This window comes from Mercurialis annua, linkage group LG6, assembly GCF_937616625.2.
Source record: "Mercurialis annua linkage group LG6, ddMerAnnu1.2, whole genome shotgun sequence".
NCBI classification, from domain to species: domain Eukaryota; kingdom Viridiplantae; phylum Streptophyta; class Magnoliopsida; order Malpighiales; family Euphorbiaceae; genus Mercurialis; species Mercurialis annua.
This window is the reverse complement of record NC_065575.1, coordinates 10,760,005-10,777,078: the sequence shown is the minus strand read 5'-3', so window position 1 is coordinate 10,777,078 and position 17,074 is coordinate 10,760,005. Positions and strand designations below refer to the sequence as shown.

The 17,074-nt window shown below is 31.3% G+C and overlaps 2 protein-coding genes across 2 annotated transcripts; one reads left to right on the top strand and one right to left on the bottom strand.

Moving 5' to 3' along the window:
* Positions 1 to 690: 690 nt before the first annotated feature.
* Positions 691 to 3,792, top strand: LOC126687031 (ceramide synthase 1 LOH3-like). Its single transcript, XM_050381376.2, has 6 exons — positions 691 to 975; positions 1,729 to 1,955; positions 2,102 to 2,257; positions 2,365 to 2,550; positions 2,648 to 2,832; positions 3,435 to 3,792. Exons 1-6 carry the CDS (start codon positions 835 to 837, stop codon positions 3,464 to 3,466), a joined length of 927 nt encoding a protein of 308 aa, XP_050237333.1. The 5' UTR covers positions 691 to 834; the 3' UTR covers positions 3,467 to 3,792.
* Positions 3,793 to 7,366: 3,574 nt separating this feature from the next.
* Positions 7,367 to 9,870, bottom strand: LOC126687030 (zinc finger protein CONSTANS-LIKE 1-like). Its single transcript, XM_050381375.2, has 2 exons — positions 8,857 to 9,870; positions 7,367 to 7,861 (listed from the first exon to the last, which is right to left on the bottom strand). The coding sequence occupies exons 1-2, from the start codon at positions 9,523 to 9,525 to the stop codon at positions 7,538 to 7,540; spliced, it is 993 nt and encodes a 330-aa protein (XP_050237332.1). The 5' UTR covers positions 9,526 to 9,870; the 3' UTR covers positions 7,367 to 7,537.
* Positions 9,871 to 17,074: the final 7,204 nt, after the last annotated feature.

Genomic DNA, 17,074 nt, shown 5'->3' with positions numbered 1-17,074 from the left:
TTAACTCCCATAATCTAAGAAATAATAATAAATTTTTTTATTTAATTTTTATTAATCAATAATTTTTTAAAATCAAAAGCCGTAAAATAATACCCTTTACACGAAACAAAAACGATTTACGGAGAAAACTTAATAACCTTTCGCTAGAAAAAATTAAAAAAAAATCGACAAAACCGGAGAATTGACACCCTCAAAATAGACCCAGTGGATATATTCATCAGGTTCTTGATGAACAGACCCAATCCTCTCTGATGAACAGACCCATCTATTCATTTTTGGCGAGGAGCAAATTTGTTCCTTGTTTTGGTGAGGAGCTATTGCTCCTTCTCTGAAAAGAGGAACAGCCGGCAAGAAAACTTCTCTTTCTCGCTGGAAATAAAAAAAAAGTATTTTTTAAAAAAAAGATTCAAAAAATGTCTAAATTAATTAGAGTTTTATTATAATTAGTTAGTATATAATTATGATTAACTAGAGTAAATTATAATTGATTAAAAATCCACTTTTCAATTAAGATGCAATGTCAGTAAAGGCGTGTTCAGAGATTTGGATTTCTAGTTTTAGACTTTTTAGAAACTTTGTGCCAAGTTGAGGGGGTAACCCGATCTTTTGTCCGTATTGTAAAGATTTCATAAACGAGTGAGGTGTAATGGGGCCAATTGAATAGGCAAAATTTACAAAGTGTTTGCTAAAATCAACAGATGTATATGGAGAAAGTCTGGTGCATAATTGGCAAATACAACAAAACCTTTACTGCATAAACAAAATCAGTCTCTATAATATTTAAAATCTGCTTATCCGTTTACTCTTCTCAGTTCCCTGAAGAAAAAGCAGGTGATGAGAATGGCAGGAGCCAATGGGAGTATTATCGATTGGGAGTCAGAGTCATACCCAGTGGCCATTGACTTCATTATCATTCCCTTCTTTGCTCTATTCTTCCCATTTCTTAGGCTTTTGCTTGACACTTACGTTTTTCAGGTAATCTTTTTTACTGCATCTAGGGTTTATACTGTTACTAGATTTTCTCATTTGGTTGTGATTACAAATTAGTATGCAAGATTTGTTTCTTTATCTCTTTTAGGTATGCTATTTATTAGACTTTATTGAGTAGAATATAGTATTGTGTTTATTTTGCCTGCTGCTTTTATACGGTTGTTATATTAATGAATTCATCTAATTTTAGTTAATTAATTTAGATTTAAGATGTGGAAATCAGAGGTTTATCAGTTTCCCTCGAAAATATCAGATACAAGCTGTGAACTTGAAGTGCTAGACATTGGATCGCAATGTACTATGAGTTGAGCCTTTCAGGATTTTCTTTACCACTTTTTGTTCCTTTTCTTGGTACTCCCTCGAGCCGATGCTCAGGATCACTGTCAAAGCCTGGGATGTGGACCGCCCGCTACCCCACATGCCTGACAAATCCTGGATTTATGGCCAACAACTCAGTCTCAGCCACTCTATATTTATTGGAAATGACGTGGCCGGGATTTGAACCCGCAGCCATGGCGCTCAGATGGCTGAGACTTAAACCACTAGATCAAATCCGTGCGGGCTTCTTTAGCACTTTGAATTCGCATATTTTGTGTGTAAACTTTGATTTGGTTCTTAATTGCTTTCTTTGTACTTGTACGTACTGGGCCACATGCTAAAAGCCTATAGTACATTATTCTTCAGGAGTCATTTTGATTACTTGCTTAATATGCCATAACTTTCTCATTTTTTTCACAGAAATTAGCCAAAAGAATGATGTTTGGGAAGGATGCATCATTAGATATTGGGACGCATGCGAATAGAAAGAAAGTCAATAAATTTAAGGAGTCAGCTTGGAAGTTTGTTTACTTCTCGTCTGCTGAGATTTTGGCTCTCGCTGTATCGTACAATGAGCCCTGGTTCACTAACACCAAGTATTTCTGGGTGGGACCTGGAGATCAAGTTTGGCCTGATCAGAAACTTAAGTGAGATTTTTAACTAATCCAACTACAATTTCTTACTATAGTTGAGGCTTAGTGTTTTATTTTCATTTGTCCTTGTTGTAATGTTGTATGGTTATGCAAATGTATATGCTCAGGATTAGCTGACTGTGTAATTTGTTTGTGCTCAGGTTGAAACTGAAGGGCCATTACATGTACTCTGCTGGATTCTACCTATACTCGATATTTGCTTTGCTTTTCTGGGAGACGAGGCGCTCTGATTTTGGAGTTTCCATGGCTCATCATGTGGCAACTGTCATCCTCCTTGTCATGTCTTATCTATTTAGGTATATTTGAAAGGGCTGCAGCTTGAAGTTTGGTTGTACTTTGTTAAACTGCTTACAATGATTTAAGACGTTTGGTTATTGTATTAACAGTGTGCTGCCTATGATAGATTTGCTCGTGTTGGATCAATTATTTTAGCCCTGCATGATGCATGTGATGGATTCCTAGAAATTGCAAAGATATCAAGATATAGTGGCTGCGAATGGATGTCTAGTATTTTTTTTCTTCTGTTTGTTATCTCTTGGACAATACTACGAATTATTTACTATCCGTTCTGGATACTTTGGAGCACAAGGTTAGTTAGCATACAGCACCTACCCCTTTTGCCTTCTTCCCGTATTCAATCTACTTCCTATCTTCATGATATATTGAGTTGTTTCCTTTGCCAACAGCTATGAAGTTCTTTTGACCTTGAACATGGAGAAGCACAAGGTGGTTGGACCTCTGTATTATTATCTATTTAACACTCTTCTGTTCTGCATAGCTGTTTTTAACGTGTATTGGTGGAGTTTGATGGTGGGCATGGTTGTGGACCAAATCAAGGCCAGGGGCAAAGTCAGTGATGATGTTCGATCAGGTAAGTAGCTGGATGTCCAAACAAAAGCAAGTTTAACAGATTAAGACGAACCTGTATCAAATGTCTGATCCCGTACTGTGTCAATACTTTCTGATTCTAACCTTAGGAATGCGCCAATGAACAGAATAATCTGATTTCTAATTCTTCTGATGATTGACTCAACCGCTGATAAAAAAAGATATACCTTGGTTATATTTCATATCTTCAACAAGTTTAATAATGAGTATAATGTCCCTATTGTTTTGATGGCGAGAAGAACTTATTACTGGCTTTTGAATAAACTGAGCTCTCCAAGGGCACAGAGTTGCAACTTTTAGTTAGGCACCATTTATCTGTAGCTTCTCGCGCCATGCCAAGTCACATAAACTTGTCCTTTCATCAGTGATGCTAACTGAACACCGTAGTATATGATATTATGTTATTTAACATTGCCATTCTTTAAATATTAGAACATATTTCCAAATTCAGAGAATGGAAATTCTCTAATCTAACTTGAATGCAACTCATTATAAGGATAACTAGGCATGTTATTGATGAGAAAGTTAGCTTGGAGGCATCTATAGTTTACTATTATTGAATCCTGAATGAATTTGTTTATGCAGATTCTGAAGGCGAAGATGGGCATGATGATTGAGAATCAGATGGAGAACAGTTTCGTTTCTTTGGTACAAGTACGTGGAAGAACCTTTATATTTATATATGGCCATCGTCTACATTTTATCATATTCATGTATTAGTAAGTCCAAGTTGCATATATATATTGCTTACAAATTGAATTGATTAAAGGGTTGGTACGATATAGTGGGATAGAGTAGGAGAATTAGTTGAAATATGGTAGCAACTTATATGATTTAAGTTTGGGTAATGTACATATTGTCTTAAGGTCATAACAATTTGTCATAGAAAAACTTGTACCCCATGTATTTTTATATCTATAGGTTCAAAAATTGGTATTCTTTATGCTTTTTATCCACACTATGAAAAATGAAAGAATCATATACTATAGGATTTTGGAGGTTTCTAATCTAAACTTGTTGTAAGAAAAGTAGGAATTTAAGGTTTCATTTTCTGTCGTGGAATCATTTGTAACATATAGTTCATACATTTCAGTTTAGAAAATGAACACTTCTAACTTCAATTACTGCAGTTTAAGCTGCATTTCACTTCATAAGTGAAACCTTAAATGATAAGCCTTTGATTACTTTTTCAATTAGAGAATAGAGACATATTTTTCAAGTAAGGGAAGTGTTATTTGGAAGTTCTACTTATCTTCAAGACTTCAACCACTGTGACTTCTGTTTAATTAAAAGCGCATTCCATACTACAGCACGTTTAAAGCTTCTCAACCAAAAGAGAAAGATGAGAGGTTAACGTTTCTTAAGGGAGAAAACTATCTTGGAAGTGTTGATAAGTAGGGGGTATAAAAATCAAACCAAACCAAATAACTAAACTTAACCGAAAAATTCAGTTCATTATAATTTCTTTTTTTAAAATTGATTTTCGGTTCAGTTTTAGAAGTGAAAACTTTTAGTTGACTTTTGCTATAAACGTTTTTCTTTGAGAGGACTTTTGGTATAAACTGAAAAGACTAAATCAAACCAAAAAAGTTAATCATACTGATTTCACTTTGGAAAATTAAAATTCTTAGCAAATCGGCTCAGTTTAATTTTGAAAATAAGTTATTCATGTAAGATTTGAACCAAATGTGCAACCCTAATGATAAAGGTAATATTGATGGTAGGGTGAGCAAATAGTTGGTCCGGTGAATAACCGACCTATTTAACCAAAAACTAAACTAACCAAATTACTCTATCTTTTGAACTGAGCCGTCCGAATTATCAATTTTAAGTGAAACTAATTTAACTGAATTAGTTAAAAGCTTAAAAATAATCAAACCAACCGAATTAATCGGTTAGTTTAGTTCATTCGGTTACACCGAGTAAAATATAAAGAACCATAATTTAAAATAAATTTAAAGTGTTTGGTTAATTCGGTTAATTCAATTTTAAAGCTTTTAACTTTAGGCGAACCAAAAAAAATTATTGAATGAACCGAAATAACCGAGCTAACCGATGTAGCCAAAACTCTTAACCAAATTTAATCAAAATAAATCAGTTAAACTGAATAATTTCGTCTAACCGTCCATGTACTCTCCCCTAGCTTCAGTAGGGGGTCAAAATGGATCATGATACACGAACATGCACGATTCGCTTAACACGAAAAAATAATGGTTTAGGGTCGAGTTTACACGTGTTCATGTCACAAGTGCATTAATCCGTTTATAACTCGGGTTAAAATGTATCATGTAGGGTTCACATGCGAACTCATTTCACTGTTTATGACACGTTTCAAATACATTAGCTATAAATATGCTGAATATCTTCTTGTGTTGGTCTTACCCATATTTGACCCATATAAATACGTTAATTCGATCTTTTTAAATACGTTAAATATGTCGTATTGGTATGGCCTATATTTGACTCATTTAAATAAATGGATTAAATGTGTCGTGTTGATATCACTCATATTCAACTCATTTATAATAAATGAGTTAAATGAGTCATATTCATGTTACATCAGTGCGGACTAGACATATAATTTTAGCGGAAAATTTGTGACTAAATTATTATATATAATTTTTAATATGTTCAATAACAATTAAATCTTAAATATTTTCAAAGCAAACCAATAATATTGATTTATATTTTTCTAATATAGTTTTAATTTTTGTGCTTCTAATTTTGTATATATAATATTAACAAGATAAATATATATATATAAATAAATAAATAAATAAGACCCCAAATTTAATTACCTGGAATGAATGAAGATGAGTGCTTTTAAATTTTGTATTTGATGAAAATAAATTAATTGAACAGTTATGGAGAAATAATTTTATTTTTCTATAAGTTGAAAATAAATTAATTGAACAGTTATGGACAGAAATAACAAGATAAGTGCTCATGTAGTTTTTCTAAGAGATAATTTTATTTTTCTTGGTGATATAGGTTTTATATTGAACAGTTATGGTGAGAAATTCAACTTCATATTAAATTAGGAGAGTTTAGATAGTATCTACATAGAAAACTAATACTCATGTTATCATTTGGTTCGGGTATAAATTTGGATTTGGTTGGTTCATTTTTTTATTAAAATACTTGTCCGTTTTTTGCTGCCGGTTTGGTTTGAACTTTAAATTATTCAAATTAACCAAACCAATTGAATTAACCAAAAATTTGATTTTTTTTCCTTGTATTTAGCTCGGTTTTAACCGAACCGACCGGATTACCTACCTTTTCGTTCGGTTCGGTTTCAGTTAGGGTTTCTTATTCGGTGAGTTCGGTTTTGAGCACTCGGTCGATCGGTTAATTCGGTTTGAGAATTTACGGCCTAGTTTTAACTGAACGAAGCGAATGCTCACCCCTAATCATTGTATATATATAGGATAGGAATCTAATATTCAAGTCATGATAGATTACTAATTACCAAGTCAATTAACAATAGGTGCACATAAAAAGGAAAGAGTCTTAAATTTTAAGTTAAAAGTAAAACTCATAAATGTGTATAACTTTTTTTAGGCCGGCCCCCCTCTGTCCCTTAGATGGTCCGCACCACCTGCCAACCCATTTTTACGTCCCTGAGAGCAGTCTGTAGTCTCTAGAATATAAGAATCTGAGGTTTAGTGCTTAAGTGAGTGGAAAAAAAGAGAAAAGAAGAAATGAGAGCAGCCAATGATAGTAGTGGAATAGATACTTCAAGTAGAGAGAGTGTGAGGTCCAAGGATCAGATGTGAAATGCCAAGTGTCAAGGTCTGGATAAGAAAAGTATTTTCAAAAAATTTGGACTCATGCAATCCAATCCAATGCAACCATTGGTTGCATAGGAGCCTCTCCTTCCACATCTTTCCATGTGGCTAAGCTGTGCTTAACAACGTGAAAAAAGTGAAAAGTGCAGTCATCTTTTGCAAAAAGATCACTACTAAGGATCTTCAATAGAATATTTTGGTTTATGTTACTTTTCTTTATGATGCAACTGCTAGTCTTAAATTTTGATAATCTGTGAAATAAGAAAATCAAGAATACCATCTGTTATTGTTGATAAGGAATAACCTATTTCTGAAAACGCTTTTGAAACTCCAAAATTTTGTATTTATAACCTATTTTTGTATGACATACCGTATCGATGTCTCGTATGTATTTTTGAAAACTCATTTTTACAGTTTTCCCATTTTCTATTTTAATATTTTTCATTTCAATGCTTTCACTTACTAATTGCTAGATTATTATAGTGAAAGTTGCTAATGCTATAGCTTCCTGATAGAGATATAATCTACGTGTCTTAAGAAGTAGGTGGAACTTACCATGATTTCTGCACTTTTCTATCAGAAAAGTATAAAAGTGCAACTATCTTTTGTTAAAGATTAGTACTACTGCAGTGGGTCTTCACTAGTGCATCTTGTCATTTTCTTTCTTTTTGGATACATTAAGGTGTTTTATTGTATAGTTGGACAAAATACAGACGGAAATGCCGATAAAGAAATGCAAGTTTAGATTTATTTAGGACAGGACAGTATACAGAGGACTTAGTTTTATTTTCATTTTTTTAATGCATAGAGAAGATTTATTTTATATTTACCTTCCCAACTTGAGAAAAGTACATACATTAGTTAGAGCAGCAATAAAATCATATAAGTCAAATTCTTGTCTTAGTTTACTCTAAATGAAGGAACCACTCCATAGTCATAATCTTCTGTAGGAAACATATGATCTACTTCAAAATCCATGTCTGTTTTCTTTGCAAATCGGCCTTTGACTCGGTGTCTACTCTCTGCATTGGCCTTCCTAGCGGCATACCGTATTTTCTTCTCATATTTTCTTGATTTTCTCTTCTCTCTGTATCTTAGGACCCTTTCTTCTCTGCTTTGTGGCATGAATAATGAACAACTTGGAAGTAGGCCAGTTGTCCCGTTTAGAAATCTTGAATATGAATTCGGAACATTGCTTGGTGTCAGATGATAGCCAATAGGGTTCTGGTTTCATAAGCATTGCAGAAACACGAGAGACAATGTTAATCTTGGTAGAATTTGATAATGAAATTTCAGAGCCAGTTATTTTACGGTTACAAAAACAGAAATAGCAAAAACAATTTACCGAGCTGTGCAATAAATCGCTCAGTGCTTAAGGATTTATTGTGTAATTCTCCAGGATAAAACATTACCCCTTCTAATATTAGGAAGTAGGAACAAGTAGAATATTATTAAGTTGTATGCATCGGTCTAGGTCTTTTTTTTAGAAAAAATAATATTGCAGGAGATCTTTATTTTATCTCAATAATTCAACATTCACAATATTAAAAGAAAGAAAAAAATATTAAAGAATAAATATACTAGTTACTAAAAATAACTAGTGAAAGAGAATTTAAATATGAATAATAAAGATAATATAACGTAAATAAATTTTTGAAATAGGGAGAATCGCATGTCTTGCTCGAGACATATATCTCGCATGCCACAGGACATTAACAACCAACTCTATCTCGTGTTCGAACAGCTAATGCGCCTTGCAGTAAACAGGTGTCTCCCACAAGATAGAGCTCCAACTATATACAACAGTTGTTACATAGAAGTGTATAGGATGGTTATATAACATATAACACAGAGAAATTTTCCGGCTATATAGCTCGGAAACAGAAATGTTGAAATATTGGAGTGTGTAACAGTGAAACATATATATTACAGTAATAGGTTATAATTATAGAGTTTCACATTTTCAGAAGCATTTTCAAAAACGGAAATAAAATACCGAGTTATAGGACTCGAGAAATTTTCGTGCAACATAGTCTCATTGTAGAACATATTAGTTATAAATGATTTTCCAAGAGCATGACTTGCAGAGCTGTGGGCAGAAATAATAGAAAATATTGTCTAGGTACTGGTAGTTCTCATCAGGAGCTTAGCTAAACTGACGGTGAGAAATACCGGCCATAGAAAAATCAAGGAATAGTGAAATTGGTATAGGATCTTACTGGCTGACTACTTGAAGCACTATTGGTGAAAGCAGCTTTAGAGGCTTCATACCAACTGTCAGCATAAATATTCTGCTGCTGCTGGTTTTGTTGATCCTTTAATTCGGAGAATTGAACTGGAATAACACCATCACTGCCAGTACCTTCCTGATGGACACTGGAAAATTGTTGCTGATCATTCTGACCTTGGCACTGATAATCAAATCCACTATCAATCAGGTTACCATCATTATCAATATCAAGCAGTAACCAAGAATCAGCTTCCTCTTCTATACTCTTGTTGCCCATAAATTCAATATCTGAGACTCGCGGTGGGCCACTAGTTGAAGCTGAGGGAACTACACCAGGGAGAGGAGATGCTTGGATCTTGTTATGGCAGTGGATTAATGGATTGGACAGGTGAAATTCAGTATCAAAACCGATGCCTTGGTTTGCTGCATCAGCCTGACAAGTAAGAGTTGGTGGAGCATTTTGACATGCTGTGGGCACGCAGACACGCTCATGCTGCAAAGCCAAGGGATTTCTTCCATGAATACATTCATCGCAATTCTCGCAGAGGTATGTTGAGTCAGTGTAGCAATAGAGTGTGCAGGGTGCTGCACGACACAAGTCGCAACTGCGAGACCAGTTGCTAGGATAGCCTTCTCTATCAGAACTGACCTCCCACATACTTGTGTTACAAGATACCGTCAAAATTTGAAGTTTGAACAGTGCTGTACGAGTATCTTATCATTGGTTGGGAGTGAAGTAGTAGAGGGTATGGAATGGTTACTGAAGTAAAGCAAGAAGCAGAGAGGGAGAGAATCAAGAAAAGTGCTGTAGTTGGATGAAATTGCAGTAAAAGATTGGTTTATGATCTTGTGGATACTGTAGTCCTAGGGATTCTTAGTGGGGCTCAAATTTTGTGCTTTTTGTTTGTGAACTAGTATTGAGACTTGTTCAACTTGAACAAGAATATAATAAAACTGTGTTTCAGTTTTAATCTCTTACCTACAGCATATTTAGGAGCATAATGATTGAAAGAAATGGGGCATATCATAATTGGTGGATACTGAGTTCTAAAAGGATACGAAGTACCATCATAAACTCAAGTCATTCATTATGACTCAATACGTTTAAAGCTCGTAAACTTCAAGTACCATCTGAGCACTTATCGGACAAAAGCTGTCCGACAAGCAAACTGGTAATCTTTGTTTTGCCTTGAAGAAGTCAAGTTCTATCAATAATGTTTATAGATTATGCAAGAAACGATATAGTTATTGTCAGCTGAGTTGCACTTTGTTTCTTTATATGATTCTCTTTTTGTTTTGTTCTGTAATTGACTGCACTAAAAGGACAGAATTCGCAGGTATATGATTTGGTCATGCACCAAGCATAAAGTGAACGTCTCATGAAAATACAGGCCATTTTTTCAAAGAAGCATTGTTTTAAATAATGTCATTAAAATAAATTTTGAAAGATTGCTAAAATTTGAAAACCTCAAAACAGGTATTGAAAGTTTTCATCTTTTAGAAAAAGTTTGCCAAAATTTGTGATTTGTGTTGTGGCTTCAGTTTTAAGAAATGAGGATTATATGTTATTGAATTCTCAGTGCAAATTGATTTCATGTCTTACATTTGAAGCATACTGTTGTATAATTATTCGTCAAGTTAATGTTGTAAGGATTGGTGTGTTTTATAAACTGAATTAGTGAGGCCGTAGATTTATGGGCTTTTTACACAAACAACCTATATTGGCTAATTGTTTACTTTTATACATGTCATATTTTTCACTTATTAAACTACCATACACGGAGCTGATTATAACTTTTATACGGATCTTATATATTCAACCCTAATAGCACAATCATCATAATTTCATTTATTTTCTCTCTCCTCATCATTCAATTCTCTCTTCCTCTCAACTCATATTTCTCTCTCTTCCTCTCAACTCATCTTCTTCTCTCTTCCTCTCCGTCGTCTTCCGCTTCGCCGTCCTCTATTCCTCCGCTCCTCTGTCATCGTTCTCATCATCGTCTCTGTTGTCATCTTCGCCAACGCCATCATCTTCTCTGCTCGTCGTGTCATCTATTTGATTTCAGATCTACAATTTATTCATTCTTCTTTTTTTTCTTCTTTTTTATTTTCAGATCTACAATTGTTTTACTGTTTTTTCACCATTAAACATGTATATAGATTATATTTCAAGAATATAATGTTAATTTCATGTTATGTAATATAAAATTATGATTATATAGAATAATTTTTTTGTTATTTCTGCATTTTATTTTTGTGTTTGGTTGTATTTTTGTGTTTATTTATTCTGCAGCTCGATTTTTTGATGATGGTTGATTGTTGAATTATTATAATGTTACAGTGTTGTTGATTTGTTGTTGATTTTATCAGTTGGTATTTCTTTGATTTTAACATTGGAAAAATTTGTTTTTTTTTAAAAAAATTGGCAAATTAGATAACTTTGTCAGCGAAATAAACTAAATAAAATAAAATTTAACCGAGACTAGATAATTATATGTTTGCATTATTATGTTGACATATTGTTGATTTCTTGTTGATATTTTATCGTTTGTCACAATTTTTCAAAAAATTATATTCTATTTTATTCCTTATGTTGATTCGTTGTTGATTTATTGTTGACATTATGTTGATATGTATTTCAACTTTTTTTGATTTTCAATTTTATGTTTGATAAACAGATAAACGGACCGAGAACAGCACATCTCGGACCCACCGAGATAGGCCAATCCACAGCACATCTCGGACCCGCCGATATAGGTCAAACATAACAAATAGAGCATACCAGAGACGGCTCACAACACATCTCGGACTCACCGATATATACCAAACGCAACTAATAAGAATAAACTGGAATGTCACGACATCACAAACCGATCAGAGCGATAACCTAAAGAGAGCATATCTTTTTAGTCACCGAGCACAACCATTCCGAACACACGGGACAAATCTGTCAGAACGTACTCTGACATTCCAGACACAACAGCTGCACAAACAAATAGAATGAAGTCAGACCTGTCGGCCCAGACAAAGAGAAACAAAGGACTTAATATAAAAGGCAAAAGGAAAGTAGGTAAAAAAGGTTAATTCTCTTTCTCTCTCTAAAAACTCTTAGCCTCTTTTCACTTCTTATTCTTTCTCTCACTAAAGCAGTTACTAACTAGACCGTCGGAGTGGTTTGCCGGAATCCCCTTCCGGCACCCTTCTCACGGTTGCTTTGTACCTTGTAGGTACGGCCTAGAAGCGTTCATCAGAGATAGCTACGATTCAAGGTTACAAGTTATCAATGTTGACATGTTGTTGATATACTGTTGATAACATGTTGATTTTTCAACCATAGAAAGAAAAATAAAGTTAGTCTTAAACTGATGTAGTAATGAACTATTGATATGTTTTTGATAATATGTTGATTGTTTCTGACTTAAATCAATCAATGTTCTCATTTTACAAACATCTTGACTAAATTAGCATTAATTGTTGATTCGTTGTTGATTTATTGTTGACATTATGTTGATAAGTATTTTAACTTTTTTTGATTTTCAATTTTATGTTGACATGTTGTTGATATACTATTGATAACATGTTGATTTTTCAATCATTAAAAGAAAAGTAAAGTTAGGCTTAAATTGCTGTATTGATAAGCTGTTGACATGTTTTTGATAATATGTTGATTGTTTTTGACTTAAATTAATCGATGTTCTCATTTTACAAACATCTTGACTAAATTAGCATTAATTGTTGATATCATGTTGACATTATGTTAATAACAACGACAATAATTCAAATGAAAAAATAAAATTATTTTTACATATAAAAATAAAAATATATTAAATATACACTAACACAACAGTTCACAAATTAAAGAAATCTATTTTAAAATATATTTTTTCCTCAATTCTCTTTGCAGCTGCACAGTTTCTTCAAAATCACTTGTATAATTGTTTTGCGTTCCACCTCTTATACCTAACTAAATTTCGACAAAGACGCTTATGATACAGTTTCATTTCATCCAACGAAAGTTTATTTCACAGACAATATTATCTTATTTGTCAATGTTAAAAAAAAAAAATCAGTAGATATCAACATAATATCAACATAAAGTCAACATAAAATCAACAACACTGTAACATTACAATAATTCAGCAATCAATCATCATCAACAAATCGTTCTGCAGAATAAAAAAAAACGCAGAAATACAACAAAACACAAAAAAATGCAGAAATAACAGAATTTTAATATATAAAATCACAAAATTATTCGATATAACATGAAATAAGTATTAGATTCTTTAAAGATACTCTTTATACACGTTTAATGGTGAATCAACAATAAAAGATAAACAAATTACAGATCTGAAAATAAAAAAAAGAACAAAAAATTTCAGATCTAAAATTAAAAAGATAAAAGAAAGATGACGCGGCGAGACAAAGGCGGAACGATGGAGGCGAAACGGCGGACGCGGAACGGCGAAGGCAGAACGGCGAAGGCAGAACGGCGGAACGGAGGAGGCGGAACGGCGAAGGCAGAATGTCGGAACGGAGGAGGCGAAACGACGGAAGCGAAGGAGCAGAAATCATGAAAATTTTCTTTCACAGCTCGAAAAGAAATCGTGGAGAAGAAGAATGATTGAGAGAAATAAGAAAAATTGTATAAAATAAAGAAATTTGAAGTACAAATTATTAAAGTAAGAAAATGAAGTAGGTAAAGTAAAGATTTAACTTGTCCTGTATAAAAGTAAATGGGCTGTCAAAATCAGTATTTTATATAAAAAGCCCTAGATTTATAGTTCAACCAATTTCACTGGTTCGACTACTAGTTCAATAAGTTATGTAATATATATAGAGCAAATTATTTAAAGTCCTCCGGTTATATTATAACTAGGTTGATACCCGAGCGTTGCGCAAGTGAAAATAGATATTTTTATATTGTTTAACAATTATTTTGAAATATAAAATCTTGATTTAAGTAATGAATCATAAATTATTATTTTTTGATCTTATTCAATATAATAATTAAACTTGTTGATATAAGGGGCACATATAATTTAAATTTATTAATTTAGTTTAATTAAATATAATATCTTGATTTTTTTTAAATTATTTCTATAAAATTAAATTAAATTTATTAATTTATTAATATAAATTTAACTTTAAATTTAACTTAATTTAAAAACCTATTCATTTTCAATATTTTATAAACATTATTAATTTATTAAAACGCTTCAAATTTCATAATCATAAAACTTTTTTTTATTTCATTAGTTTAACCTTTAATTAATAAATTTCTAAATATATATTTATTTCATAAATTATAAACATGGTATTACCCATAAAATGTCTAAAATTTTATCAAATTTAATTTTGAGAACTTTCTACATTCCAAAACTTATAAAAGTTAATATAAAACTTTTTTTAGTTCATAATAAATAGTTTTTGATAATTTAAAAGACTTCTTCTTAATTAATAAACATTAGTAATAAAATAAAACTTTTAAAAGTTATAAATATAAATTATTATAATTATTTATAATAATAATACTTAATAAGATAACAAATTAGTATAACATGAAATGTGTTTTAGACAAATCATGTAGTTTTAGACAAGAAACTAAAAATGTGGTTACACTCTTCGATGTTGTCTTCATAGTTTAGTCAGCATGGAAAATTTATAGAGGCTAGAGTGATATTTATTTTTCACAATCAATTTACTATAGTTATTAATTTCTGCATAGTAGAAATAACACAATACAACAAAAGGTTTACCGTTAAACAAAAGGCCTAATTACTTAAAAAAAATCCACTTCATAACATTTTTTCGTTTATACCGTAACCTAAAAAAAAGTTCAATTGTACCTTTTTTTGATTTTTTATTTTCGTCTCTACCTTAAAGCGTCAAATTGAACTTTTCACATTTAAAAAAAAAATTAAAATAGTCCTTTATTTTTTAACTTATTTTCTAATTAGACTTTAACATTATTAATAGTTCAAAAATACCTTTTTCTTTTCAAAATTGAATTTATTATAATTATTTAATTTATATTAATTATCAATAAATTTTTAAATATAAAACTATAAAAATATATAATTTTTAATAAAAAAAATTCCGACTCGTACAAAGGAGGAGCCCGATATTATAAGATGGGTTTTTTTTTAAAGTAATTAACCCTAAATCGGGGTGTAAACGAAAAAATATTATAAGATGGGTTTTTTTTTAAAGTAATTAACCCTAAACAAAATTACTGCAAGTCTTCTTATAAGATAATGTTCAGTTTTCTTATTTTATCAAACTCTACATTACGACTTCGACATTCACATCATGATATATTTTCCAATCCAGTACAAAAAAAATTCTTTTTTTTTTCAATCTCAACAAAGTGAAATATTACAAAAGAAAAGCCAATTTTAGTACATACAAATAAACAAAAAATGGATACACCCAAATTTAGAAAAATTAGGTAATTAACCAAACTAATAAACGATGAAGAATGCAAAATTAGACTTGAAAGTAGCAAATAATAGAAAATTGCAAATCATCTTGCTTTTTTGCCAATGAATTTGAAAATGTAGCAAATATTGCCACAAGAATCATTCTATCTAAGTTTGATATTTTTCGGGTGAAATATATAGTGATCGAAGTACAAATTTTAGCATAGATTAACTTGTGTTATTTCTCACGTTTTTAAAATAAAGGTTATCAATGGTTTTGGAGTTACAGAAGGTGGAATATCAAGTAGTAATTTTGAAATTACAGAAAATGAAATGTGAAAAGTTTATGATTATTTGAAAAATGAAAAGTGTTTGGACAAGAAAGGGGAGTAACTTGATTCAAAAAAAAGTAAAGAGGAGCTATTTTGTGTTTAAAATAGATTAATTAAGTTAATTAAATAGAAGGTTTAGTGGGTTGAAAATAAATATTCATATGGCTGGAGTGGAGAAATCCACTTGAAAACTATATTAAAACTCAAATTTATATAATAGTATGATATGATTAACAGTTTTATACCCATTGTTTCAAAATAAGCATATGATGTGGTATTATTGCATTTTTCAATTAAAGTAATGATCCCCCAATATCGGATAATTTTCCATAACAGTTCAGGGATTATATTCTCTCTCCTAATATTATCCATAAACTTTGCTTTGTACTCCTATCCTTCCTAGACTTCCATTTAATAATTTTGTTGTCATGTCTTTCACATTTTGTGGTTATACTTATTTAATTATCATTTATTAAAAAAAATTGTTGTCCTTGTCAGGATTTTTTTTAAGTCTTTAATTTTTACTGATGTTGAACATATTATGTAAAAGCAGCAGCGCTATTTAAACGTGTTTGGTTTGTTGATGCTTATGATGATAACATGATGACTTAAACTAGACGAGAGTCGTCAATTAGTTGTGCTAAGACCGTCTTTAATGGCAGCATAGAATGTCTCACTCACTTTTGGATGAATAACATATCATGCATCAGACAAACAGATTCTAGGTTCGAAATATAGATCAACTCATAAATTTTGTTTATTATTAAATAGATTAATTTATCAAAATATCCTCAAAAAAATAAAAATCATGTTACAAGTACAAAAATATATGAAAGTCTCTAATCAGTATAAAAAGATGGAATAAACTGAAAAACTAGAAAGTATATGGTATTAATGGAAAATATGCATAACATCAATAAAACTGGCATATGACTATGATAGAGTAATTAATATGAATAATATTCAATTTTTATGCACAAAGTCTAAATTTTATACATGTATAAATGGATTTGATAACGTGTCAAAATAATCCCGACAAGGAATTTTTATGCATAAAGTCAAAATGAATATTTATGCACAAAATCAAAATTGAGATATCAAATTGTTAGACTTTCAAATAAGGGATATTAAATTGTAAATTATGAACATTAGAGGTATTAAAATAATTTTCTCTAATTAGAATTTAGTTCTGATTAATTAGTGTTTAAATATAATTAGTTAGAATAAATTAAAATTAATTAAAATCATTCTCCAATTAAAGTTCCATATCAGCATAGGGATTTTTGACCTGGTTTCGTCAAATTGAAGATAAAAATGATCCGATTCTACTAATTTGGACATTTTTGATACTTTGTACCACGTTTAGGGAGTAAAATGATCCTTTGTTCCTAAAAAAATTGCAGATTTACATTGCCAGATATCCTTGCACAAATTTATTTTTATATATATT